At 34.8% G+C, this 27072-nt stretch overlaps 5 protein-coding genes across 16 annotated transcripts; 3 read left to right on the forward strand and 2 right to left on the reverse strand.

The window, feature by feature from the left end:
* Positions 1–2673: 2673 nt before the first annotated feature.
* LOC143910921 (uncharacterized) lies at positions 2674–5629 on the reverse strand. Its single transcript, XM_077429553.1, has 4 exons — positions 5557–5629; positions 5233–5472; positions 4788–5149; positions 2674–4706 (listed from the first exon to the last, which is right to left on the reverse strand). Exons 2-3 carry the CDS (start codon positions 5449–5451, stop codon positions 4790–4792), a joined length of 579 nt encoding a protein of 192 aa, XP_077285679.1. The 5' UTR covers positions 5452–5472; positions 5557–5629; the 3' UTR covers positions 2674–4706; positions 4788–4789.
* An 825-nt stretch (positions 5630–6454) lies between these two features.
* On the forward strand, positions 6455–10056 carry Hsp83 (Heat shock protein 83). Its single transcript, XM_077429551.1, has 3 exons — positions 6455–6643; positions 7157–7294; positions 7376–10056. Exons 2-3 carry the CDS (start codon positions 7157–7159, stop codon positions 9380–9382), a joined length of 2145 nt encoding a protein of 714 aa, XP_077285677.1. The 5' UTR covers positions 6455–6643; the 3' UTR covers positions 9383–10056.
* Positions 10057–10877: 821 nt separating this feature from the next.
* Positions 10878–14665, reverse strand: LOC143910919 (glycosaminoglycan xylosylkinase homolog). The gene is made up of 6 exons (XM_077429552.1): positions 14302–14665; positions 13953–14087; positions 13654–13882; positions 13386–13584; positions 11341–11541; positions 10878–11267 (listed from the first exon to the last, which is right to left on the reverse strand). Exons 1-6 carry the CDS (start codon positions 14551–14553, stop codon positions 11054–11056), a joined length of 1230 nt encoding a protein of 409 aa, XP_077285678.1. The 5' UTR covers positions 14554–14665; the 3' UTR covers positions 10878–11053.
* Positions 14666–18752: 4087 nt separating this feature from the next.
* LOC143910804 (uncharacterized) lies at positions 18753–19347 on the forward strand. Its single transcript, XM_077429400.1, has 3 exons — positions 18753–18832; positions 18948–19110; positions 19210–19347. The coding sequence occupies exons 1-3, from the start codon at positions 18753–18755 to the stop codon at positions 19345–19347; spliced, it is 381 nt and encodes a 126-aa protein (XP_077285526.1).
* A 1000-nt stretch (positions 19348–20347) lies between these two features.
* On the forward strand, positions 20348–25532 carry SC35 (SR family splicing factor SC35). 12 transcript variants are annotated; one of them, XR_013260543.1, is made up of 5 exons: positions 20348–21999; positions 23360–23567; positions 23710–23784; positions 24447–24696; positions 25086–25522. XR_013260543.1 is itself a non-coding variant. In XM_077429888.1 (3 exons), the coding sequence occupies exons 1-2, from the start codon at positions 21668–21670 to the stop codon at positions 23535–23537; spliced, it is 522 nt and encodes a 173-aa protein (XP_077286014.1). In that variant the 5' UTR covers positions 20348–21667; the 3' UTR covers positions 23538–23567; positions 23710–25528. The 12 variants fall into 12 exon arrangements, 2 of the variants coding, with proteins under 2 accessions (XP_077286014.1, XP_077286015.1); XR_013260541.1 differs by having other exon boundaries at positions 23348–23567; positions 24447–24714; positions 25086–25519; XR_013260540.1 differs by having other exon boundaries at positions 23348–23567; positions 25086–25519.
* Positions 25533–27072: the final 1540 nt, after the last annotated feature.

Consider the following 27072-nt stretch of genomic DNA (forward strand, 5'->3'; position numbering starts at 1 on the left):
TCACAGTGACTCACAGACAGGGTCAGCGTTATATGTATATAGATATAACCGGCAGCCATCTTTTGTAGGCCGGCAATATTATTGAAGTGACTTCATCGGCCCTTTCACTCGGATTCAAAATACTGCATAAGAAATCCCAATTTAGCTGCCGAGTCTCCTTTAGGTTCGCACTCGGGTTTGTTCAGCTGCTTATCCATTCACTGGGTGTGTAGAGCTATATATTAGAGCTGGGTGTGTAGAGCTATATAAGAGTGATATTTTTATTGGCCGTTTTTCATGTTAGTATCACTCGGCCGAAAATCTTATTCACACGTTGCGTATGTGAGAAAATGTGTTTCCGTCGAAAATGTGGTCTTTGCACGACTGCAAGTATCACAATTCGTGGTCGACAGTCTAGAGTAGGGGTTTCCAATTTTTTTCGATCCATTCCCGTTTCACCATTGTTCAGAATATAATTCCCCCTTCCCCCCTCTTTTTTTCTTCAATCCATTTCCCAACACAATTTCCACCATTTTGAGAGCACATGATTTGTACGAAGTTTACCCAATCAAATGTGGATTTTTCAGCTTTTCTATCTCTAGTATTACAACATAAGTTTGATAACTTTTGGTCCGATTTCATTAAAAAAATTAAAATTTACATGAGAAAGTTTGAAACCTTGTAATATTAAATTTTAAAGCTGGTCGAATAACTACGAGTCTGGGCGACAAGAGAACCTCTCATCGAGCACAAACGATTGAAGGTCTGTTCATACCTAGTCGGCACGTACCGACTTCAGCAGGTATCCGGCCGTACGAAAAGTATTCTTTGGTACATTTTGTATGGGTATGTTCATTTCAACCGTCACGTTTACGCCACGGCAGGCTTACAGCAGTACCCGACATTTCCTGTATCGTTCCTGTATCGACGTGTCGTATCCTTCTTTTTGGCCATCGTGGAGTGGTTCGGTGATTACTGGTCACAAATTCACTAAAATCTCTATAACGGAACATCTGGCAGCCGAAAAGTCCATCATACTAACGATAACTATCATAGTAACGAGAACTTGAGTGCCAAATATTGTGTATTCGCGATTTTCATGGCAAAAATTGTCTTTGTGACCACCCTAATGTGACGAATAGTCCAATTACCCGTGGAGATATACACGCGAATTACGTGCCATGAGTCTGCCGCTTTGCTGTTTTGGACCAATTATAATTATCGATAGTGACAGTTGACAGCTGTTCAATCTTTCGACATGGTTTTGGCGCTGACAATGACTTTTTGACAATGCTTCCTTAAATTTTGTAGATTTTTTGGTGATTTGTGTTTTTATTTTATCCAGTATTGTTTCAAATTGGTATCGGTTCATACGGAAATATTTAAAAAAAATTGTCCATCATCCACAAGCTCCTTATACAGTGTCCAAAACTCTCCTTCGGTTTTTCTATTTTTTAACATGGGATGCACATCAAAACGCCTCCGTGCTTTTTTATTGCCTTCTTGAGCTTCTTCTTCCAACAACAACGCGATTATACATCATTTTTCGTTCGATAAACGCCGAAACATTTTTGCTGACTTGTAATCTGACGCGTAGCTACGAATGCACGTGTATGCATTCATACTGTAAGTATTCGACAATACGACCTAAGCAATATTGCGCCGTATCATCATGGCCTGCAATGTATAAGTAAGCCGATTTTGCCTTGCACTCGGCCAAAGTGCTGTGAAAGTGACGTGACCGCGACGTGTAGGTAGATATGAATAGAAATGTAATAAATTGACATATTTGAAACGGAGTCGTGCAGTGCTGTTAAGTATGAACAGACCTTGAGTCGTTAAATCAAACAAAGCCAATGATTCGATATGTTCTGACTATGATATTCTTCCTAAAGCAGCGCGGGTTAGGAATGGTAGTGAGAATCGGAAGTGTTCTCTACTGGTAAATGCGACTGGGAAATGATCCCGCTCTGCCAGTGCCTGCATAAGAATTTTCCATTCTTGGATTTATGTCGGAGTTGGGCTCCATTCACAAGATCTACAATAGGTAACTCGCGGGTGAAAATAGGAACACCAACCTAACTATCGGCCATTTTTACCAACCGTGCGAAATGTAGGACGTAACGTTACATTACTTATTAAAATTAAACCATTGATATAAAAAAAATTCTTAATAATGACAAAATCAAAATAGTCCAAAAACAATATTTTAACATCAATGCTTTATGTTTATTGATTTATCCCAATAGCGATAACAAAAAATCTAGTGCTGGCACTGTCACAGGGCTATTATTTTTCAAATTTTACCGATAAACTTGACACAATCAGCAACAGCAGTGTTAAGCTGGACGCATATCGGGAATTTTGTCTAGCTGTACATATGATTGGCGCTCGCTATTCAAATATAGTCCTGGATGCATTGTCGTAATGTCTCACGACAGAGGAGCAAAACAGCCTCCATGTGGACCCAGCCTAAGAGCCAGACCACACCGTGCGACTTGGTTGAGGGCCACTAGACCAATATATGGAGTTAGATGGGACATGCCACACCCATCAACTTCTTCAAATCGTTCACATTTTCATACATTTTTTCTGGTCGTGCAACTAATCGGCCGACAAAGTTGCACGGTGTGGCCCGAGTCTAACTCCTATTATGATATTGTTATAGGTAAATCAGTTGTAACTCATGGTTCCAGTCACAAAAGGTTTTATGATAAGGTTATTTATTTATTAAACAATTATGAATAAGAGATATTATACATTTAATGAAAGAATGTAAAAATAATTATAGCATTATAGTGAAATACAAAAAGAATGCGTTATCTATTGATACCTTGTGAAAAATTAAAAAAATAAAACAAAAAGGAAAATTATTTAAAAAAATAAATGTAATGACATTTTACAGAAATACATATATAATTAAGAAAGTAACAAGGTTACTGGGGGAAAAGTATTTCACTCGTGGCCCGTCTTGATGTTAGCCAAGTTAGGGCAAAAGATCACAATCCAAAACGTGTAAGTTATGCGGTGCACATTCTGATCTCACACACGCTTTTTTAAGGTGGTTGGTCTAACGTCAAAAGGGGCAACTAGATGAATAATTTTCAATATAAAACAAAGCATACTACATAATAGGGTATGCTACAATGCTGAAAAAAATCAAACTATTAGACCAGATATGGTCCCTGCTGAGTTTTCTACAATAATTATTATATTCATACGTGATAAAACATCTCACAATATACTTCTAACAAGTGTGTATACTTGTCATGAGAGATATCTCGTGACTTACTACATACGTACATATTACCAAAATTAACCAAACTTAAATTTATGATTTTAAGTTAAAAATAATAAACAAAATAGATAGTTAAATTATTTAAAAAACCAATTAATTATTTATAACAACAATGAATAGTTATGAATAAAAAACGCAGTTCACTATAAAATTTTGGGAAATCAGTTATTTGAAAGTTTACTTAAAATAAATCGTATGTCATTTAATTAAATAAAAAAAATAGATAAAGTAAAAACCATCGAGAAAAAAAATGTGGAGATAATTAAACACATTTTTTACTAACTTCGTTCACATTCGTAATAGTATACAAATAATCCGATTCTTAAAAATCACTAGTCAATTTGAGTTCAATTTCTGGATTACAAACCATGATAATCATGTAAACCAATTTTGACTGTCCGACAATTCATTCAGAATTGTTCCCCAACTATTTGTGAAATTAATTATGAGAAAAACGCACGGAATGAAGTAAAAAAAAAGCTCGTAAAAATATCTTTTGTAAAATTACTTTCGATTAAAAATTATAATGCCCTCAAAAACTAAAACATCACAAAATTTCATCTTTATCTTAGGTATGGTAATTATTTGACGAAAGTATAAATATAAATGTGTAGTTTTATCATAAACATTTTTTTCGTTTTTACTTGTAAATTTGTAAGATTACTAGTAAATTGTAACAATTTGTAAGAGCACAAAAAAAATAGAAAGTATGTGGGTAGCAAATTAATTCTCAAATATTTAGAACTGGATAACGTTTAGTTTATAAATTTGTCCAGAAAATTTATTTTTTAAATCCAAAATCTGTTTTATCCAAATCTCACTCTAATGCAAAAACCTGACAACATTTTATAGGTATGAAATAATACATGTACCTATTACATTACATACATAGGTCCAACAGATAAGTGTTTTCATAAATCTATGAATAAAATAATTCTTTGTGATAAGAGCTTAGTAATAGTAATTTTAGCTGTCAAAATGATTTTCTTGATTTGCAATAAAAATATCTCTAAACATCCAACCTACTCTAAACAAATTTAATCCTATACAGATATATAAAATATTTTCATGCCATTTCTGGCCCAGGAGGTGCACACTAAAGATATTCAATAAAAACTCAAAAACAAAATTGACGTACATCGACAAATTCTTGAAAATTTTGTTTAGACAGAATCACCACTGGAGTAGATTGTATAAAGGTAAAGAATCAAAATTAATTTTCAAAAAAAAAAGACAAATCGTCATATTTAATGCACTTAAGTAATGCTTACAAATATAATCAATACATATAAACCTTTCACTAATAATTAAGAAAGAATTTTTTTCAATTCGTCAATACGGCATGCCAAATATTCAAGTGTTAAAGTTTAAGTGTTTTTCTAAAAGTGTGAAAGTTTTTTTCATATTCTTAGAACGTCTCAGAATCTTCCTGAAAAAAAAAAAAAAAAAATCAATTACTAATAATTTATTAGTGACTTGTAAATGTGTAAGTAAAAATTTTGGCATTCACATTTAAGACTCCTCTTTAATTTGTCGAGTTTCTGCATACACTGACAATTCTTGTGGAGTCGGCTTAACATCCTCAGTGTCAATACTACCAGTATTGACATACTCTATTGGCAATTGGCATTCGGTCTCCATTACGCCAACTGGTAGTTCTGCCACATTTGGTTTCACATCCTCTCCTTCCTCTCCCTGCTCACATTTGACAACATCAAACACCCGCTCTAGTTTTACCTTGATGTTCTTGGACGACCTCTCAATCAAAATCTTATTGGATCGATGGCAAGTCGTTATGAACTGGGAGAAAAATGTCAGTTTCGATTCGCACGATTCGCAGATTTTTTCAGATAATCCATCGTCCTTTTCCACCTGCAAGAAAATCGTGAATCCAAAACTAGCCTTCTGCACATATTTCAATAGAAAACAGATAACATATTCTCATTATGCCTCACTTGTAGTTCACAACAGTTCCGAATGTGTTGGGCCAATGGCTCCGGGGAGTTGAAGATATCTATGGACGCTCCCAGGGACAAACACAATCGGCATTCGGCTCCGGTGCCGTTGGATACTTTAGATTTGACTTCATTCTCCACTGCTTCTGGACGCACAGGCTGTCGGCCTGGCTTCTTCTTTATAGTCTTTGACTTGGCGGCTATGCTTGTGGTCTTCATCTTTCAATCGTTCCGGAAATTCTGAAACCGATATGCATGATTTAAGATTCGAGCAGAGCATGTAAATGCGTAAAACATGGAATATTCACAATTTGAAAATCTTACCTCGCCTTCCCGAGAGCCCAAGCTAAAATGACAACCACAACAGCGGTTGGTTATAACACCACTAATTCCATCCATTCCTTTTGTCAGTTTTTATCGATTTTATTCCATTGAAGTACCAATTTGAAAGATAATAATTTGTTAATTGAATAATTTATATCTCTAAATCATTTATATATTTAATAGACGTTAATTTGCTCGTAATAATTTACATATTATTAAAATTCGCCCTTATTATGGATGAAATAAAATAAAAATTTCAAGTTCTACATATATATGAGGACTGATTTTATGATTTAAATTGGAAACAAGACTTAATTAATAAATTTTCAAAAAAATTTTAATCATTTAAGATTTCAACGACATAATCTTTTTAGTTCTATAAAACTAATATTTTATAAGAAAAAATCCTTGTATTAGTTTATTTTGATGAAGTAGGTTTACAATTTTCACAAATAATACAAACAGTACTGAATAAAAGCACAAATTTAACGATGGCGTTTTATTAAATAATTTGCGTAGTTACAAAATTGAAAAAACATATGTCAAAACTTATAAATTTAACTCGAATTGGTATTCTATAATCATTGAAACATCTGAATTTATCAAAAAATCACCAAAAATGCAATTTTGGAATATTCCAGCAATGCAGTTGAAACGTATGGTTGATATAGAACGCTTTGCGGTCACTAGCGATCGATTTAAAAACAAATTCATCCAGAATTTTCTGTACATCCTACAAATGTTTAAGTACTCACTATAAAAAAATATGAATAAAACTACATAATACTATTATTTTACTAATTGAAAAATTATAATTTATTAAATTATTGAGTTTCATAAAATCAAATTGATTGAAATAAGTTGATAATCAAAGAAGAGGGCTTAACTTCCGGCGGAAGATTACAATTCGATCTGGAAAGTTCTCGCACGTTCTAGCGACGCCGGCACGCGTCTATAAATAGTCCGAGCGTCGCTCGCTTGGCGCATTTATAGTTGAAACTCGAGAGCGGTAGCAGTCCCAGTAGGAGCTCCAATTGGCTGATCAGCCCGCTTCTTCTCTGATTCGTCAAACCAATTTTCAATCAAGGTGCGTATTTCAACGCGTCCCATCCATCATTTGAGTTTTCTATACGCAATGATTTAAGGATTCTTCGGTTTATGCAGATTTGATTTTGGCGGTCTTTTCAATTTTTAAATTGGGCGTACGCGTGCTTATGCGTAGCATTCGCCGATTTGTGCAATTCGATTTTACCTATTTGTATTTTGAATCAAATTGAACTGTTTTGGACTTTCTCGTCGTTTCTCAGGTTTGGTCTGAACCTACTGGAGGGTTCTGGAACGTTCGTCTCACCCCCCCTCCCCCCCCAACACGAGGTCGCGTCTCCAGTTCTTTCCATGCTTTTGAACTATTGTACTAAGATTTCATTTTGTAATATGAAACTGGCTCTTACGATAATACTGCATTTTCAAAATAATTACCCGCATGGTTTCCGAATTAAGTTTGTGATTCACCCAAACAAGGCTTGTTTGTCGTACCCTGATGCGACCACGCGGTCCTTTGTTAATAATTTAGACTAACTTTTTTTTTGTTGTTTTTCAGATGCCTGAAGAAACTATTCAGGATGTGGAGACCTTCGCTTTCCAAGCTGAGATCGCTCAGCTCATGTCCCTCATCATCAACACTTTCTACTCGAACAAGGAAGTGTTCTTGAGAGAATTGATCTCAAATTCTTCTGATGTAAGTTTGCTCAATTTTCACATTCACGATTTTTATTTACTCTCAAAATGCGTTTACTAATTTTTTTTTTGTTTTCTGAAGGCTTTAGATAAAATCCGTTATGAATCCCTCACCGACGCTTCACGTTTGGACAGCGGCAAAGACCTCTTTGTCAAGATCATTCCAAACAAGAGCGAAGGAACACTCACCATCATCGATACCGGTATTGGTATGACTAAAGCCGATTTGGTAAACAATCTCGGTACCATTGCCAAGTCTGGAACAAAGGCTTTTATGGAAGCTCTCCAAGCTGGCGCTGATATTAGCATGATTGGTCAATTTGGTGTTGGTTTCTACTCGGCTTACTTGGTTGCCGATAGGGTCAAGGTTGTCTCAAAGCACAATGACGATGAACAATATATTTGGCAATCGTCCGCTGGAGGATCTTTCACCGTTGGGGTTGATCATGGCGAACCTTTGGGCAGAGGCACAAAAATCGTCCTCAACATCAAAGAAGATCAATTAGATTACTTGGAGGAATCTAAGATCAAAGAAATCGTCAAGAAGCACTCTCAATTCATCGGATATCCGATCAAGCTTCTAGTGGAGAAAGAACGCGAGACTGAAATGTCTGACGATGAAGAAGAAGAAAAGAAGGCTGACGAGGAAGAAGACCCATCCAAACCAAAGGTTGAAGATATTGGAGAAGATGAAGAGGAAGATAAGGAAAAGAAGAAGAAGAAGAAGACCATCAAGGAGAAGTATACTGAAGATGAGGAATTGAACAAAACCAAACCAATCTGGACTCGTAATGCTGATGATATCACACGCGAGGAGTATGGAGAATTCTACAAATCTCTCAGCAATGATTGGGAAGACCATTTAGCCGTCAAACACTTCTCTGTTGAAGGTCAATTGGAGTTCCGAGCTCTCCTCTTCGTCCCCAGAAGAGTTCCATTTGATCTGTTCGAAAATAAGAAACGCAAGAATAACATTAAACTGTACGTCAGGAGAGTATTCATCATGGATAACTGTGAAGAGCTCATCCCAGAATATTTGAACTTCATGAAGGGAGTAGTTGACAGCGAAGATTTACCTTTAAATATTTCTCGTGAAATGTTACAACAAAACAAGATTTTGAAAGTCATCAGGAAGAATCTAGTAAAGAAATGCATGGAACTCTTTGATGAATTGGCTGAAGACAAAGACGAATATAAAAAATTCTACGCTCAGTTCAGCAAGAATCTGAAACTCGGTATTCATGAAGACTCTCAAAATAGAAGCAAATTGGCTGAACTTTTACGATTCAACACATCTGCATCCGGAGATGAATATTGCTCATTGAAGGAGTATGCTACCCGAATGAAGGCCAACCAGAAACACATCTACTTCATCACCGGTGAAAACAAAGAACAGGTAGCCAACTCTTCCTTTGTAGAAAGGGTCAAGAAACGTGGTTTCGAAGTTATCTACATGACTGAACCCATTGATGAATATGTTGTCCAACAAATGAAAGAATATGATGGAAAACAACTCGTTTCTGTTACCAAAGAAGGACTTGAACTTCCCGAGGATGATGAAGAAAAGAAGAAGCGCGAGGAAGACAAGACCAAATTCGAAGGTCTTTGCAAAGTAATGAAAAATATCCTTGAGAACAAAGTAGAGAAGGTAGTAGTAAGTAACAGACTTGTGGAGTCTCCGTGCTGTATCGTTACATCTCAGTATGGCTGGACCGCTAACATGGAACGTATCATGAAGGCACAGGCTCTTCGCGACAGTTCTACAATGGGTTACATGACTGCCAAGAAACATTTGGAAGTCAACCCCGACCACTCCATCATCGAAACTCTCCGTCAGAAGGCTGACGCTGATAAGAATGACAAGGCTGTAAAGGACTTGGTCATCTTACTGTTCGAGACTGCTCTCTTGTCTTCTGGTTTCACATTGGATGAACCTCAAGTACACGCTGCCCGTATTTACAGAATGATCAAATTAGGTTTAGGTATCGACGAAGACGAGCCCATGATGGCCGAAGAAGTTTCCACCAGCGAAGTACCACCTCTAGAGGGAGATGCTGAGGATGCGTCCAGAATGGAAGAAGTCGATTAAATATTTAAACCTAGTCAGTATTTTACATACACTATGTAATAAGGCCTCGTTTTAGCGGTACGTTGACAGATTTCTCTGTTATGTTAATGTCATCTTAACCATTCCTGCTTAATGTTTAGTTTATTGTATTTTCTTTTTATAATTTAATAAAGTACAAACATTGCAAAATATTTGTTTCGTTTTTTTTCTTCATATTGATTGAACCTACATATGTATGTTTTGGCACAAACAATTAAAAAAACTATTAATTTAAAATACGATAGTATATTTCAATGGATTTACACGTTCTATTACATACAAAATATTTGGGATTATACATTGATGTATAATATACTAGATGGGCCCAGACTACCTACTAAGAGAAACTGCATGTGCATAAAGGGGGACAAGTATAACACGTGAGGGCGGATCTAGTATATTCTAGATCTATGGGATTATACGTTAAAACCTTCATAAGCAAGAATTCTAGTATGTTAATTTGATGAAGATCTTTCTTTGATCCATGCCTTGCATTAGATGTACATAGAATTTTTGCCAGTTTATAATAATTACCAGATTTATATCTTCACCGAAACAGTACACCATTTTAAAATTTGCCATTACTCTGCAAATATACTGTATATATAGTTGAACATTTGCTTCGTTACTATTGTTTGCAAAGGGAATACAAATGTGAAATTAAAAACGGAAAACTAATAAAAATCAATATATGCGAGTGTCGTGTCACGATAATACGCATTTAAAAGCCTCACATTGTGGACAGTTTTCAGTACAACGTACTTTCCACACGCTATCCAGAAATCGAATTTGTCCATGCATATGTAAGCGACCTTAAACTGAATACCCAGTTTATGATAATAGTAATTTTACTCAACCAAGGTCGCAAATTATAATTAAAATAGCCATCCACCATTCTGCGGTGAAATTAGATTTTGTCTAATTATAGCATATGGAATGCTCTCGAATTTCCTGCTTCTATGTAACATCAACCATTCTCAAGTTGGAATGTTTTATAGACATATGTAGATATAGAATAACAGACAAGGCATTGCAAACAAATTTGCCCGGAGAAAAATGAAGGCGAAAATGTCAATCAATCTTCATATTTGGAAGCCAGCTAGCTATTGAGAGAGTGCACCTTTTTTTGGCGTGCATTCTTCAAAAGTACATAATATTTCGAGCATAATCTGTTTCTAGAATATTACCTAATTTATTGGGCTTTAATGTGATATTGCATCGACCTGAAAATAATCCAAGATTTTTATACATAAAAGCCAGTCGAGAATAGCTTAAGTTTGAATAAAAACCAGATTAATACAATGAAATGGCGATCGCCTTAAAGCTTCTCCAAAAATGGAAGGTTGCCTTATTTTTTTCAGATTAATATGATATTACTATTCGGTATTTGATAAGATGCTGCAATTTCCAATCAGAATTAGATTATGTCAATTGTATTTAAAAGCTCAATAATATGATTTTTAACAATAAAAAGCCTTGTAAGTAAATGGTTTATTTCTAGAAATAATTTGTAATAATCAAAACATGATTTGTAATAATCAAAACACGTTTTTTTTTTTGGCTTCCTTGAGTTTGAGTTTTCAACCAGTTTAAAATTGACAAGGTATATTAATAAAATAATATAAAACAAAAAAATAATAATTTATTAGTATCTTAAGAATTATTTGTTTTCAAAATAGATTTTCCATGTTCGGTTATACAAGCTTCAACAGTTGCGTAGATTGTAAGCAACCGTCTTTCCATTGCCTGCAAATGGAGTTCCGTCAAAACTGGCCCGCCAAGTTCTTCTGATAATAATTCAGATAATGTTGTGGTTAAATATCCTCCTGATAAAAGCTTTAATCTTTTCCATGTGGACAACCTCAATCTGAAGAAAAAACATGTTTTATTTTGATACCAAAAATTACTTAATTCATTCTTTATATTATTTGATAACTTACATGCAACATTGATACAAAGGAGCCAATATATCGTTGAAATCTTTGTGAGGGTTTCCCAGACCTTTGCCATTGTCCAACAAGATTACCCGGTCTTTTATTGTCTCGTAATGGTGTCGGTCACCGTTTTGGAGTAAAAAGTCAAATATGGATGCATCAATTAAATCCAACAATCGTTGCATTGTCAATACTTTCTTCACTTTCCTAATTAATAATGTAGATTTAAATAGTAAGAGCGTGTTTGTTATTAGTATATATGTTACAGTTGAAGAGTATCTTCCAGTTGTAATATATTTTGACTAGTTGGTATATATTTCATCTAACCTGGTACCAACTACCTTTATGGTTGAACTAGTGTTGTAAAATTCTCGGTAATAATCTTTTGGAGAATATTCTCGAGAATAATCTCCAAACCGAGAATTTTCGAGAATATTCTTTTTTAGAGCTAGAAGGGTTCTATACTATTCCGTTGCAATTTCAAAAAATGGATAGATTCATGTGAAAGGTATGATGAGGGAAGACACGAATAAAATTAATTAACTAATGCAAAAACCTAATTAATAATAATTTTTAACATTTTGCATTTCATATGTACAGAGAGAGGGTAAGCAAATGTGATTTTTGAGCAGTTGGCGAAACACAACAGAAATGTTACGCCTATTATGTTGTTTGTGTTAAAAGATTTAACATAGATCTGGAATAAAAAAAAACCAACTTACATTTTAATGTTAATGGTAACTCGCATTGTTTATTTACCAATTTTTATCGTTTCTAAAGTTAATAAATTTACGAGTTCATATTATGTAATGTGTTTTAAAAGTACGCACTGATGTGAAATAACAATGAAAATACCCAAAATCATACAAAATCTGTGCTAAAAAATTTCTAAAAAAAGTAAACTGATAAATTCATGTGAACGTTAAATATGAGAGAGGAAATGAATAAAATATTTTTTTACGATCTTGTGTGTTAAGTTTAAAAGAATGATTAAAGCAAGAAAAAAGAAAATTCTCGGCGAATAACGAGAATATTCTCGACTTACAACGCTAGGTTGAACTGTATTTTCAGTTGTAATATATTTTGACTAGTTGAATATATCCCATCTAACCCACGTAAGTTGACTCATATGACGAATTACATTTCAACTGGTCAAAATATATAATACTTCAACTAGAAGTTGGAAGCTACCAGGAAGGATGGAGAGATTAGGTTTTCGTGAAAATTTCACTCGACTAGTAAATTGAGTTGGAAAGTCACATTTTGGTTTTGAACACATTCTTAGAGTTATCGTAATATGGCACTCATTCCCTTTATTCGTAATACCTAGCAAATATTAGCACATTATTGAATTCTAAAGCATCTGTAAAAACATCAGAGCTGTCAAAAACAGTTACAATGGCGCACAGTTACAATAGCTGTCAATTACAATTGGCGCACATTGTTGAAAGTGTATTTGCGTTTGTTGATACATAATTTACTAGTTGAATTGTATTCGAATATTATTTTATTATTTTTGTTAATTTATAACTGGTAACCCCGATGCGCCTTTCTGGCCAGAAACATTGTACATTTGATACAAGTATTATTATACAAAGTAAATACATATCAATTAACAGCCACAAACACATTTATGGCCAAATTTGTAAATTTGAGGCATTTTATACTATTCAGCAAAAATCGAGATTGCTGAAAACTCGAGATTTGCTAGAAAATGGGTAAGGTTGCCAATTTGTTGGAACCGTTTCAATGAAAATCAGATAAATTGGCAAATTGTGATAGGAAACGATCGACTTAGAGTCACATATCCAAGGTTTGGCCAGCAGATACTAGAAGGATTTGAACCCGTGACAACTTTGTTCAAAGCATTATAAGCTAACCACTATTCTGCTGAATATGAATGTTGGAATATATTACAACTGAAAATACACTTCGACTGTAACATATATACATAGATAAATGGTTGTGAGCCTTTATCGAACAAAAATATCGGTAACATTAAAAGCCATGTGTTCTCGACCACCATTATTGATCATAAAAATGATAATTACGTGCAATAGTTAGGATTGACTTCCCAATCGGCTTGTCGTCGATCATCGTAAGTTCTTTGCCAGGGTGATCGATACTTTTGAAAACGATAATCAACAGATAAAATCATTGCTCCTTCGATCTCATCGTTTTCATCACTACACACGGTTTCATTGCGTTTGCAGTAAAAACATTTTCCAAACATACACATAGTTCCATTATCTGAAATACACATAGGTATTTGAAAATTTTTGTTGTGAATATAAAATACAAACGATATATGGTTGATACCTGTTTGAAACATTGTCTCTTTGAGTTCTGGAGTTGCATTATTCCATACCTCGGTTTTAATGTTTAACCGTCTAATGATTGCTAGAGGAGCCCATCGAATATCTAAAACGACTGCTAAATAGAAAGCTACGACTTCTGCGTTATGTCTATCTTTTCCAGAATATACGGAACCTCGAATAACTTCATTCCTTTTGTACCACTGCGGTTTGAAGAAAGCAGTTCCATTTCCCTGGAAAAAATACATAAACCTTAAAAAATTTGCGTGCAAATGATTGATTTAAGAAATTATGTACTCGTACTTCAAGTCCTAATAAAAGTTTGAATTGAGTGCCCTTGCGTGAGTTTTCGGCCCGGATAATTTTTGCCGTCCGTAGAGCTGTGAGAACTTCTCCAATTGGATAATTTAAAGAAAATACATTTTCTTTATTAGTCCACTGAAATCATAAAACGACTCATATTCAAAAGGTGTAATGTATTAAGTACATACTACATATGAGAAGCGCAAAACTTGAGTTTAATATACATAGTTGATGACAAAGTATTGAAATTTAAATGTATCGATTGTAAAAAAACGTATTTGTGAATATGAATCTATCAAAAAAGATCAAATTATGCTTCCTCACTTCTGAACTTGTTTTATGGTTAAACCTTTCTGGCAGTATTCCAAGTAAAGGTGATGTCATGCGCTTTGGAAGGTGTAAGTTTGTGTGTCAATTCATTCAATAGCAGTTTAAATCTGGGATGGAATGCAAGAGGTTGTTGCGGGGGTGGAGGGGGCGGCGGCCCTTGAAGCGGCAGCAGTCTATGAAGACGCAAATTGAGCGCCAAAAGGGCCAAAGGGGCCACCAACAGAGCCGCCGCGCCCCATCGCCATCTCCCGCGACAACACCCACACCGCATTACACCCCTCACCCCTCGCCCCTCACTCCACCTGCACCCTTGACATCGCTATAGGTTATGTCAATCTACTGTCACACAAGAATAATGACACTCGTCTATAATGATATCGAATAACGGCCATTATAATTCCATATAAAAATTTTCTTCGGTAAGCGGATTATTCCGCAAAAAGCGATCTCGTGCAAATCACTAAAATCTCGATCACGGAACATCTGGCACTCGAGTTCTCGTTAGTACAATATTTCGCGATTACAAATAATCACGGAAACATTTTCTTCTGAAATCTACTTCTAGTGTTAGTTGCTAGTGGTTCGGTGATTACTGGTCACAAAGTCACTAAAATATCTATAACGGAACATCTGGCAGCCGAAAAGTCCATAATACTAATGATAACCATCATACTAACGAGAACTTGAGTGCCAAATATTGTGTAGTCGCGATTTTCATTGCAAAAATTGTATTTGTGACCACCGCAATGTGACGAATAGTCTAATTACCGTTTCTAGTTGGGTACATGGTATCACAGTGATTGGATTTTAAATTAAAAATGAATAATGACAATGTAACAAAGTAGGAGGCTTGCACGTCAATGAAACGGTGTTCTTGTCCATTAACACTGAGCAACAAAAAAAAAATACCAGAGCGGAGACTAGCCAATCTTTACTAAGTTTGACCCACTGAATTCGAATATGATATTTATTTTTGTTGGTGGGCGATCGTTTACGAGATATGAGCGTTTAAAACAATCCGTGATTTTTACAGTTTTTTGGCTTTTGCGGTCTTTAACTCAAAATTTAGGATTGTTACGCTCAAACTGAGTATTGTAATCAATAGTCAGATATTTTTCCTATTAATTGTTATATTTCATTGCTTTAAAATATTTCTAATTAATTGTCTAGCGAATTTTAAAAGTCAAAAATATATTTTTTTACGGATTTTTTTTCCATGCTATTTTTCATTTATTTGCCAAATTTTTTATTTCACCACGTTTATAAGTATTGGTTTTCTATCTCAATATTTTTTTTTATCTAAACGTACTAACTCAAGCGGTAATTGCAATTTAAATGCTTTCGTTGTATATATGGTTGTATCGCGTAATATGTTAGGTGCAAGCGAGATGGCAGTAGTGCGACCGCTGTACTCTGTGAGGTGGATTATATGCCAAAAAAAAATAAATATCATATTCGAATTCAGTGGGTCAAACTTAGTAACGATTGGCTAGTCTCCGCTCTGGTTACTCAAAAACGTGATTTTTTGTTGCTCAGTGTAATCAGTCTTAATCTATTAATGAATGCTATCGCATTATGTATACACAGGGCTTTTTTTCCCATGTAACGCGGTGGGACGGCGTTCTGGCACCTTTTTCTTTTAGCATTTTTTATGTTTCAAACGAATATTCTTTATAATATAATTTTAATATAATCTTTTTCAATAAAAAACTTGACAAGAAGAGAGTTCCGGCACCTTTTTTTTTTAAATAAAGCCCTGTGTATACATATGTATTTGCAGTTAAATTTTAAATAAAAATGGCCAACAACTACATACCAGGTCAATTACTGTGGTCTCTCCCCCCCTTTTCGTTAGAAATTCATTCATTTTTTATTTTCGATTATGTACATTCACACAAGTTTTAGTACACAAAATCATTTGTTGAATTTTTTAATAAGACGCATAAGAAAATCATTTCATTTCAAAAAGCTATATTTCGTTTCAGAATTATTGTTATTTAAATTTTTTAATTTTACCTGAATTCGATTGAAAAATTCGTTTGTTTTTTTTAAATAAAAATTTAATAATGTTTTATGACTTGTTTATAGCAACCACGAACGAATGAAAAGGTATTGTTAGCAAAAATACTACTTTGAAAGAACACTAGATTTTTTCCTACTTGCATTCCTAGTTTGTTGATAAGACAGATAATAGCACAGAAAATAAAATATGGATAGTAACTTCGCTAACAGTGACACTAATAAAATAAAAAAATCGATTTGTATGAAAAAATTAAAATTCGTTCATGAAAGGTTGATTAATAACCGCACGATATCAAATTTAAATAAATGCAATTTTACAAAATCTGAGAGGTAATTTAATAGTTAATAATCTAGAATAATCAAATAGTACGATTTCAAAACATTTATTTAATTTTCTTTTTTTACGTTAGTTACGACAGTTTGGATCTTTCATTGTCATCAACGTACAATCACTGCAGAGAAGCATTTCCTGATAAGGTAGATTACTACATTCAAACGGAAACAAAATTAAAAGGAGTTCGGATTCCTGTGGTACAGCCCGAATTTAAAAAGGACTCGATTGTAAATATAATATTTTTTTTTTAATATTATATCGATTAAATTGCGTAAAATTAAATATGTAATATTATTTATAAAAAAATTAGGGGCATCCAATAAAGTTTGGTGGAATTTATGAGCGTATTTCACCACATACTGTAAAAATGATGAATCCATCCCATTACTCGGCAGCAACCAGATCAGGATTTTCTAGAAAAGATGATGGCATGATTTATTATTACTGAATATATTACTATATATTAAAAGTTATACTAGTTCTTATCTGTACTCAATAAATCAAAATTATTTTAAAATACATTGGTACTTAATTAATATCCTAATGTACGGCATTCAACTATAGGCTAATTGTAAATAAACTATAGAACCTTGACCAATCAATCACTTTTAAATTCTTAATCTCTCAATGGCTACGTCCACACTACCGATATTTACGAAATTTTCCATATCTAGTTCCCATATTGCAACCTGTGGTTGCTATTTAGGAACTGGTTATGGAAAATTTCGTAAATATCGGGTGTACATAGATATCGGTAGTGTGGACGTAGCCAATGAATGAGTATTGTGTATCAATTTTTATGATTAAATGTTTTATTAGACTCGAAATAAAGGTCTACATTTCAAAAGATTGGATGTTTCAAAAGTGCATAGTTCCTAAATGTTTTGGCCATAAAAATATGTGAGCTTAATAACTTTCACATCCTTGGTTTCTATAATCGTGTTTATAGCAACCACGACAACGTAAATAAATATTTATTTCGTTGTGTACAACTGAATTACCAAAATTGTTTCATCATGAAAAATTTGAAAAATAAAACCATTCACGAAAAGAAATTTCCATCAGTTTATCAAAGGTTATATGAAAATCGGACGGTATCAAGTTTAAGGAAATGCAATTTCATTAAAACAGAAAGGTATACATACATATGTAATTTAAAACCACCACCCCAGCTATTTAGAGAATTCTTTATTGAATCATAAAATAATATTTAAATATGTATTATTACAATTGTTAGATGTAATCACCTAGATTTGGCATTATCTTCAACATACAATCACTGTAAAGAGTCGTTCCCCGACAGACAAGACTATTACATTCAAAAAGAAACAAAATTAGGAGTTTGGAGTCCTCGCTGCTTCGTAGCCAAGCAATCAAAATTTAAAGACAGCGACATGGTAATTCAAAAAGGGTAATTGGACTATTCGTCACATTGGGGTGGTCACAAAGACAATTTTTGCCATGAAAATCGCGAATACACAATATTTGGCACTCAAGTTCTCGTTACTATGATAGTTATCGTTAGTATTATGGACTTTTCGGCTGCCAGATGTTCCGTTATAGAGATTTTAGTGACTTTGTGACGAGTAATTTGTGACCAGTAATCACCGAACCTTCAAAAAGATATTAAATTATTTTTCATATCACATTTAATGATTTAAATATTTTATAATTCATAATTTTTAGAGACATCCAATAAAATTTGGTGGAATCCCCGAATACATATCACCATACAGTGTGAAGCTTATGAACTCATCACATCATTCTGCAGCGACGGCTCCAGGTTTTTCAAGAAAATTTAAAGGTGGAATGATATATTATTATTAAAAACATGTATAAATATTTAAAGTTAATTTATCTTTTTCTAATAAATAAAACAAAATTGTTACAAAACAACATAAAACGTGAAAAATGTTTTACTTAATACATGCAAATATTGTCAGTAATCTAATACCATTTAAATAAAAAAATAAATAAGAATTTTAAGTAGTTCTTGTTGTCGTGTCTTAGACCAAAATAAATATATTTAATCGATGAAGAGGTAAGGTTTCTACCGACTTATTTATAACAGCAACCGTGAGAAGGCATACATTGACTTATAGTCCAAAAACGAAATGGAACGGATCTATGAAAGATTAAACGATAATCGCACTATATCAAATATGAGAAGATGTCGTTTTATTGAGAATGAAAGGTAACATCATCTACATATGTACATATGCACATATTGTTATATGTGTACATACATATATTCTGTGGTGTAATAATTAATTATTAATTAAATTATAACCGTGTGTTTTCAATGTTAGATATGATCGCTTAGATTTAGCGTTATCGTCAACTTATAATCACTGCAGAGAACTTTTTCCTGACGAAAAGGACTATTATCTACAGAAGGAGACAAAATCAAAAGGCGTTTGGGGTCCTTCCGGTTTTATTTTCAAGCAACCACAGACGAAAGACAATAGCATGGTAAGCAGAGCAATTAAATAATATTGTTAGCAGCTTAAAGTACACAATACCTACATATGTAAGTATATTACAAGTATTTTGCATTGCTACAATCTTTAGGGACATCCGATAAAGTATGGGGGAGTACCTGAACGTCGTTCACCACACAATGTGAAACTTATGAATTCTTCACATCATTCTGCTAAAACCGCTCCTGGATATTCGAGACCATTTGGTGGCACACTCTATTATTATTAAATGTATACATTATTATCGGTCAATTTTGAAGCTCATTATCATTGTAATTGTAATTGTAATGTAATATCATCACAATAAATAAAATATTTACAACAAATTTTTCTATGCGTGTGATATATAATATTTGTTATCATCGTTATCATTTGTAGCCGTTCACCACCCGCTATTGGACAAAAGCTTCTCGAATATGTTTCAATTAATGTTTTTCTTTTTATTTATTTAATTTTTATCATGGTGTCATTACAGGATTTCCCCATGGCGACACCTGTGGCCAACTTTGTACATGGTTCGGTGATTATGGCTAGAACACTAAGTAGAATTATTTCGGGACGAGGTGCATAAATAAAATAAAGTAGTGTTAATTAGTTTACTCCTATGTTTAATTTAATTTATTTTTATTTTAAATATAATGGAACACATACAGAATGAAAATATATTAAAAGAGAAATGGAGCGAAAAAAAACGGTTCGATGATTATTTCGCACAAAATGATCTCGCGCACGCCATTAAAATCTCGATCACGGAACATCTGACACCCGATAATTCCATCCATCGAGATTTACCCACGTGAAATATCATACTAACAAGAACTCGAGTGCCAGATAATACGTATTCACGATTTTCGTGGCAAAGATTGTCGGTCGAGTGATCGCAATGTGCGACCATTTATCAATCCATTTATCAAAATTAAAAAAAAAACATAAATGTATGTTTATAAAAAACAATATTCAAATTCCTATTAAAGTGAGCACCGCATGATAATATAATAAAAACAAAAGTTACAAAAACATAGTAAATATAAAATAAAACAATGAATGAAAATGAATCAACCACAAATTTACTTCTTCGCCTTAGCCTTAAAAGTACTGATTGAACAAATCAAGGCAATCGTCTGTTCAATCGTAGAGACTCCATTACCGGGCAATTGTACCATTAAATGAAGTAAATATTATTAAAATTTGGCGATAAAAAAGTTTTGAACATCTATTGAATTGGGTATTGACATTATTTTTATTTATTTATTTAAATAAGCACACATACAGAATAAAATATAAAAAGAAAGTTGTATAGTGAGATAAAAAATAATAATAAAAACAAATAAAAATATAATATTCCATTTACAGTGAGCACCACATGGTGATAAAGTAAAATTACAAAAACATCAAGATTTAAAAAAAAGAAAAGAAACAGATAAAGTAAAAAAGAAAAGAAAGACAATGAAGGTGAAGAAGCAAATCAACCACATATTATTTTCTTCACCTAAGTAGTTTGTCTTAAAAATACTAAAAGAGTCACTAAACAGGTCAGGGGACAATTAATTAATTAATGTTTGTTAAAATTAAAATTAAAATTAATATTTGTAAAAACAAATGTATCAATAGCACCATTAACTATTTTATGTAAGAGCAATAAATCAGAAAGTCTTCTGCTACGAGATAAACTTATAATTTTAATCTATTTATATTACTTTTTTTAATTTTTTCTGAAATGGGAGTTTAGTCTATGGCTTTCAGAAGTTCTGATTAAACGGGATTGTTACCATTTTTTTACAAGCCTCTTATTAGCTTTCTTTTACAAAAAATTGAGCTAAAATTCCTAAAATCTTCAAATTGTTTTGAAAGTGTAGGAATTTAATTTTTTTTAAGCCCCTTGTTCCGGTTTGATCAGATGGTTGATGTTCTCACCGAGGACTTTGATCAGATGGTTGACGATCTTATCGAGATACTCGAAGTAGTCGATTTATATTAGACTGAAAAGAATACGAAACAGCATAAAAGGGAATCGTAAAATCGATGGTAATTGGACTATTCGTCACATTGGGGTGGTCACAAAGACAATTTTTGCCATGAAAATCGCGAATACACAATATTTGGCACTCAAGTTCTCGTTACTATGATAGTTATCGTTAGTATTATGGACTTTTCGGCTGCCAGATGTTCCGTTATAGAGATTTTAGTGAATTTGTGACCAGTAATCACCGAACCAAAATCGATATGCAGCAGGAAATGGTCGTGTTAGGCGCGGTTAGGAGTCGCGTGGCGCGGACGCGGGGTGGGAAAGGGAAGGAGAGGGGGGGGGGGTGTGTGTGTGAAGAGGGGGGGGGGAGCCAACGTCGAGCGGGTCGAGAGCGCTGCGTGCGTTTCCCGTTCCGGCGATCGCTGAGTGCGGTCGTTCATCGGCGGGTCGGACGCCATCATCGACGTGCGCGTTGCAGCGTGCGCTTTAGTCTGCTAGTCTGGCGTCTCCCGGCCCCCGGGCCGCCAAAGGAAGCCAGAGCCAGAGCCAGAGCCAGAGCCAAAGCCAGAGCCAGAGCCAGAACATGAGCTACGGCCGGCCGCCGCCGCGCATCGAGGGCATGGTCTCGCTCAAGGTCGACAACCTGACGTACCGCACCACGCCCGAGGACTTGCGGCGCGTGTTCGAGCGCTGCGGCGAGGTGGGCGACATCTACATCCCGCGCGACCGCTTCTCGCGCGAGTCCCGCGGCTTCGCCTTCGTGCGCTTCTACGACAAGCGCGACGCCGAGGACGCGCTCGACGCCATGGACGGTCGGCTGCTCGACGGCCGCGAGTTGCGCGTGCAGATGGCTCGCTACGGCCGCCCCACCTCGCCTTACCGCGGCAACCGCTACACCCGACAGCCCCGACGCAGGTACGCGGCCGCCATCTTTTATTGCTGTTTTGCTCCCCTCTCCCCTCGCCCGAAAGACGCGTGGCGGCTATTGATTCCATTCATTATGTCCTACTACGCATTTTATTGTTGTCGTTGGCCCCAAACGATTTTCCTTCGACACGTTCGTTGAAGGTTCGTTGTTGTTGCACGGGAGCTTGTTCGAAGATTCGATCGAAATTTCACCCATGAAAGTGGTACCAAAGTAGCAAAAATTTGGTCCTAATAGCCCCTAATTTTAACCCTCTGAGCCGGTCAAATCCCCCCCCCCCCTCCCCGCCGCCGTATGGCACATTTAAAATTGATAGATTTCTATTGAATTACGTTCTATATCGCGATGGTTGAGACACTTTTCTAAATAAAAATGAATGATTTTAAAATGTTTTCTTCCGAACGCTAGCTTTATGTTGGAACTGTTGAATTGCTTGGCCGATCAGGAAAATGTTTGATGCGTAGCTAATGACCATCTAAAACTATTTTTATTAAAAATAAAATGGCGGCACTTTCCTGTTTGGAAGAGTCATGTTAAAACAATTGAATAAAATAATTCATTCATTTATATATTAATTATAACTTTGATTGGCTACGAAAATCTCTGACCTACTGTTTCCATGAATTCAAACGAATAAGACTTTCAATTCTTTCGTCTTGTAGGCACTTTGAATTATTAATTATATAGAACCCATTTCGGTATTCTCCAATGTTGCAAAGAATTGACGAGGAAGTTCTCGGCTGGCGTTGTATAGTGAACGAGCTCTCGTCATTTTCGGAGATTAATTTACAAATTAGATTTCTCTTTAGTTGCTCTGGACAATAGGAAAGTACATGATTGGTGCTATTACATTTTTTTTTTAAATAGTCCTATGTTTCTGCTGAACATATATGGTTCCAAAGAGAGAAAAATATATAAAATAAAAATGGCAACACTGTCGAACAGATGTGTGCATATTAACGTTGCTACCCGAAGGCAGTTTGAAGATAATTCACCAAGCCAATCCAATATTGGCCTCGTGTAATTGGATGTTCCAAGATCAATGTTGGCTTGGATTACACTGACGTGAGTGAATGTCCGCAAACTGCATGATCCGACAGATTAAAAAATTATATTAATTTATTTTTAAAATGTATCTACAGTTGGTTTCGAAACTTGAAAACAATATGCCATATAACTTCAAAAACAAAGTTCTGATAATAGTATTTAATATTATATAATAATAATAGCATACAAATTATTTTGTAGTTTTTATTGCATCCGGAATTTCTCATAGTAGTTGTGCAAATTCAATAAAGCACATTGTATGATTTTTTCTTTTTTGGTTAATGATTGTAGGTCCAATTCTAGGTCGCGCTCTCGCTCGCGGTCTCGAAGGCGCTCCCGCTCCAGATCTCGCTCCAAGAAGCGGTCGTATTCCCGTTCGAGATCTCGCTCCCGATCGGACTCAAAGAGCAGCCGTGGTCGCTCCAGATCCCGCTCTGCCAGCCGTCGCAATTCACGCTCTGGATCTGGTTGTCGTTATTGATTTGAATGACATTCGTTAATTCTACTGATGGTAATTATGTGGTATTTTAAGTTTGATTCTAATCATGCTATTATATTACCTTATATGTACATTTTATGTGTAATATTATTTTTTTATATAATGATATAGTTATTTTATCGATTAAGAAATAAGTTATAATTCAACGTTTCAGGTGTAAAACGACAAATTATCACAAGTGCAGATTGACTGGATTTTCAGTATGAGCCTTCTGTTCCTAATTCAGAAGGTACTTCTGTTTTCAACTCCCACATCATCATTTTATTATCGTAAATCTTAAAATAATAACTTTACCCTTTTTGTTTATATTTTGATATACTTTTTTTTAACTTGTAGTCGTCTTGTTTTTTCAAGTGAATGTAACAACAACAGTTAGGACTTGGTTTTCAGGACATTTGTCAATTTGTATTCCTTTTTTTTCTCAACGTATAAAAATTGTAATGTCATTTGATTATTTTGTACTTACCATATTTTGTTGAATGAGGTTGTTACGTTCATGAAATTCAAAAAACGAAAATCCAATTATGGTTTTTCTCTTATGCATTTTTCGTATGCGATATATCTTTTTTGTCACAAATGACCTAATAGACTCAACTTTTCAATTTTAAAACATTATAATATGTAAATTTTTTTTGATGAAAAAGAAAAAACTAGTTTAACATTAAACGTTAATTAATATTGAAGAAAAAATTGGTCATCATAGAAATGTGGGTTTTTCGATTAATTGGATATAGTTTAGGCTTGAAAATGGTCCTGTTAAATTTTATGTGTATTAATAATTGACTCATATGAAACTTCACATGTAAAATAATAAAAAAAAACATGAATTATATATTAAGCTCTAATTAATATATGTAAAGTTTATTGTATTGCTTTTCATTTACTATATAGAATGTGTTAGCTGTGCCAGGCCGTGAGCGGTGCAGGCGGGTTAGCTGTGTGAGAGATGGGGGGAATGGGAGAGAGTTGGGTGAGACGCTGATTAGCAGCAGGTGATTAGCTGACTAGCAACAGGCGGAGGTGTTAAATGGGTGTAGAGACGCCCCCGCGGTCACTGAGTAGGGCGTGCGTGCAGTCCTGACGGGCCTCGCGGCTCTGGCCGTTGCTTCAGCCTCAGCCTCCTTCCTGTGCCTGCTGCTTGGTATCCATCCATTCAATGGTTATATTATTGACAGCGTTATGGCTCTATCAACACTGGGCTAATTCTCGCCTGCCATTTGCACCTGTTCATTTTTAATTTTTCTTTTTCTTATATTCAGTTTTAAACTAAAATATTTAAACAGTAGTTTTGTCAATCAATTCAAAGGCATGCTTCAAAGTGCAATATGTGTTTTATGCTCAACCAGTAGATGTAATCGATTTTATATAATTTATTTTTTTCGAGCACATTATATAATATCTAATACATTATAGAGAATTTGAAAACTTAATAGATTTTTGATTTGAATTTGTGAAATAATATGAACATGCCTAGTGCTTTTGTGTAGGGACAATATTTAACTTGTGTTAACCTGGTGTGATGTTCTACAGGCCGGGGCAGTTGCTGGCTGGCCTGTGCTGTACACGTGGCAGCGTTGCTGTTTGCTGTTATTCTAATCGGTGTCCATCCAGTTTACAGTTTACATTTCTCACTTTATGTATATCAAAAATATATAAAGAAAGAAAAACCATCCAGTCACATTCGTTTGCCGCTTATGAAAAATATTAATATGATACAAACAAAAAGAGACGTACGCTTCATATGCAAAAGATTTTGCACGTGATACAACTAATCATTCTATTCCATGGTCACAGTTCCTCATACATACACGTGTCTTATAACTACATACATAATTTATGTGAAAACTATGTTTGCCTCATCATTCATGTGTCCTGTGTTCCATTGACTATGTTTTTTCTTTTTTTTAAAACAAGATTTAAGTTTTAACAATACAATAGTTTTTTAAGGAAATAAATAAAATCTGAAAATTAATTTTTCTTTTCTTTTTTCTTGTATTCCTGTGTCTGAGAGAATTTATTTTTACAAATAAGGCTCTGGTGGATTGGTTTGTTTTAGGTGCTTGTTTAGTTCTATCGTCGAAGTAGGCTAGCTTACTATGGACAGATAAGATGTGTATGTATCGGTTTTTTATATTTTGAAAGAAATTGGAAAATAAAGAGCATGGGGTTGATGTGGAATAATTATGAAACCCTTGAAACATTTACATGCTATGTATGGAAACAATGACAAGTAAGTATGGTCAACGACCCCTATTGTGTGTTCACGAATATAAGAAACTAGTTTTATGCCTGTTGAAATTTCAACGGGTGCTTTCGGATTACAATATGAATAGTAATAATCGGAATCGGTCATGCCAATTAAATTATGCATGAAAGAATAATAATAAAATTCGAATTCAAAATCGTATAATATGAAAAAATAAATGTTCCAAACCTCGTAAGGAAAAATGTGTATGAGCTTTGTAAATTTAGTTAACAAAACCTAATACCTACAATTATGTATAAACAAATTCCGGTCATTGACCTCGCAACCTTGAATATTATAAATTACATATATGTATATTAAATTTAGAACATTTCCTTTGTCCGCCCCCGTGGAGCATTGGTCTACATAGTGAAGTAATAGAACGGTCGGCCCAGGCTCGATCTGGAGTTAATTCTATTTTCAAATATCGTTAAAATATAAATATATATTTAATTGTTTAATATGAAAACAAAAAAAAAATGATTCAAAACCTCGCTTAATAAAATTAATATATTTATAATGATGTATTTTTATATGGCGAGAACGAAAAATTTTCAATTAATGTTTAAAAAAAAAGGATGATAGCGTAATCGGTTAGCTCACCAAACTCAGATATATTTGTGTTCGAGTTCACCATTTCGACACCGCTGCAAGTCTCGACGAATGAATTTATACAAAGTTTAGACTTTTCATCGATTCATTCATTATGTTCGGCTAGCGTTAGGCCACACACAGATTACCGTGTAGGAATCTCGTCGTCGTCATCGTCATCGAAACCTTCGAGAATATTCCGCAACAACAAACTACATTCCCGAAACCCAGACGACATGCACCTGCAGTCGTTATATTAAACTCAGGCGGAACGCCCCTACCAGTCGAGTGGAACCAAAACGGTCGAAACACGCCGCCACCATTAAAATACATCGAGCGGAAAGGCGCCAAGCATTCCAGAAAATTCGACGCCTCGACGAAAACAAAATTCCTCTCGTACGCGTCAATAACCACTTCCATCAAGCATTCCAGAAAATTCGACGCCTCGACGAAAACAAAATTCCTCTCGTACGCGTCAATAACCACTTCCATCAAGCATTCCAGAAAATTCGACGCCTCGACGAAAACAAAATTCCTTTCGTACGCGTCAATAACCACTTCCACCAAGCATTCCAAAAACACTATAAAAGGAGGTACAACCCAAACAACGCCAGTCGACCCACAGCAGCAAGCGTCGACACACAGCAGCAGACCAGTCGACATACAGCTCCTGACCAGCCA

This window comes from Arctopsyche grandis, chromosome 4, assembly GCF_051622035.1.
Source record: "Arctopsyche grandis isolate Sample6627 chromosome 4, ASM5162203v2, whole genome shotgun sequence".
Lineage (NCBI taxonomy): Eukaryota > Metazoa > Arthropoda > Insecta > Trichoptera > Hydropsychidae > Arctopsyche > Arctopsyche grandis.

Bases quoted from the DNA above. Each gene is read 5' to 3' on its own strand.
- LOC143910921 (XM_077429553.1), bottom strand. From the start codon at position 5,451: ATGAAGACCACAAGCATAGCCGCCAAGTCAAAGACTATAAAGAAGAAG. The intron at 5,150-5,232 runs GTGAGGCATAAT...ATTTTCTTGCAG, and splicing joins GGAACTGTTGTGAACTACAA to GTGGAAAAGGACGATGGATT.
- Hsp83 (XM_077429551.1), top strand. From the start codon at position 7,157: ATGCCTGAAGAAACTATTCAGGATGTGGAGACCTTCGCTTTCCAAGCT. The intron at 7,295-7,375 runs GTAAGTTTGCTC...TGTTTTCTGAAG, and splicing joins TGATCTCAAATTCTTCTGAT to GCTTTAGATAAAATCCGTTA.
- LOC143910919 (XM_077429552.1), bottom strand. From the start codon at position 14,553: ATGCGGTGTGGGTGTTGTCGCGGGAGATGGCGATGGGGCGCGGCGGCT. The intron at 13,883-13,952 runs GTACGAGTACAT...TATTTTTTCCAG, and splicing joins AACTTTTATTAGGACTTGAA to GGAAATGGAACTGCTTTCTT. The intron at 11,542-13,385 runs GTAATTATCATT...ATTATTAATTAG, and splicing joins GTCAATCCTAACTATTGCAC to GAAAGTGAAGAAAGTATTGA.
- LOC143910804 (XM_077429400.1), top strand. From the start codon at position 18,753: ATGGAACGGATCTATGAAAGATTAAACGATAATCGCACTATATCAAAT. The intron at 18,833-18,947 runs GTAACATCATCT...TTTCAATGTTAG, and splicing joins CGTTTTATTGAGAATGAAAG to ATATGATCGCTTAGATTTAG. The intron at 19,111-19,209 runs GTAAGCAGAGCA...TACAATCTTTAG, and splicing joins AGACGAAAGACAATAGCATG to GGACATCCGATAAAGTATGG.
- SC35 (XM_077429888.1), top strand. From the start codon at position 21,668: ATGAGCTACGGCCGGCCGCCGCCGCGCATCGAGGGCATGGTCTCGCTC. The intron at 22,000-23,347 runs GTACGCGGCCGC...TAATGATTGTAG, and splicing joins ACCCGACAGCCCCGACGCAG to GTCCAATTCTAGGTCGCGCT.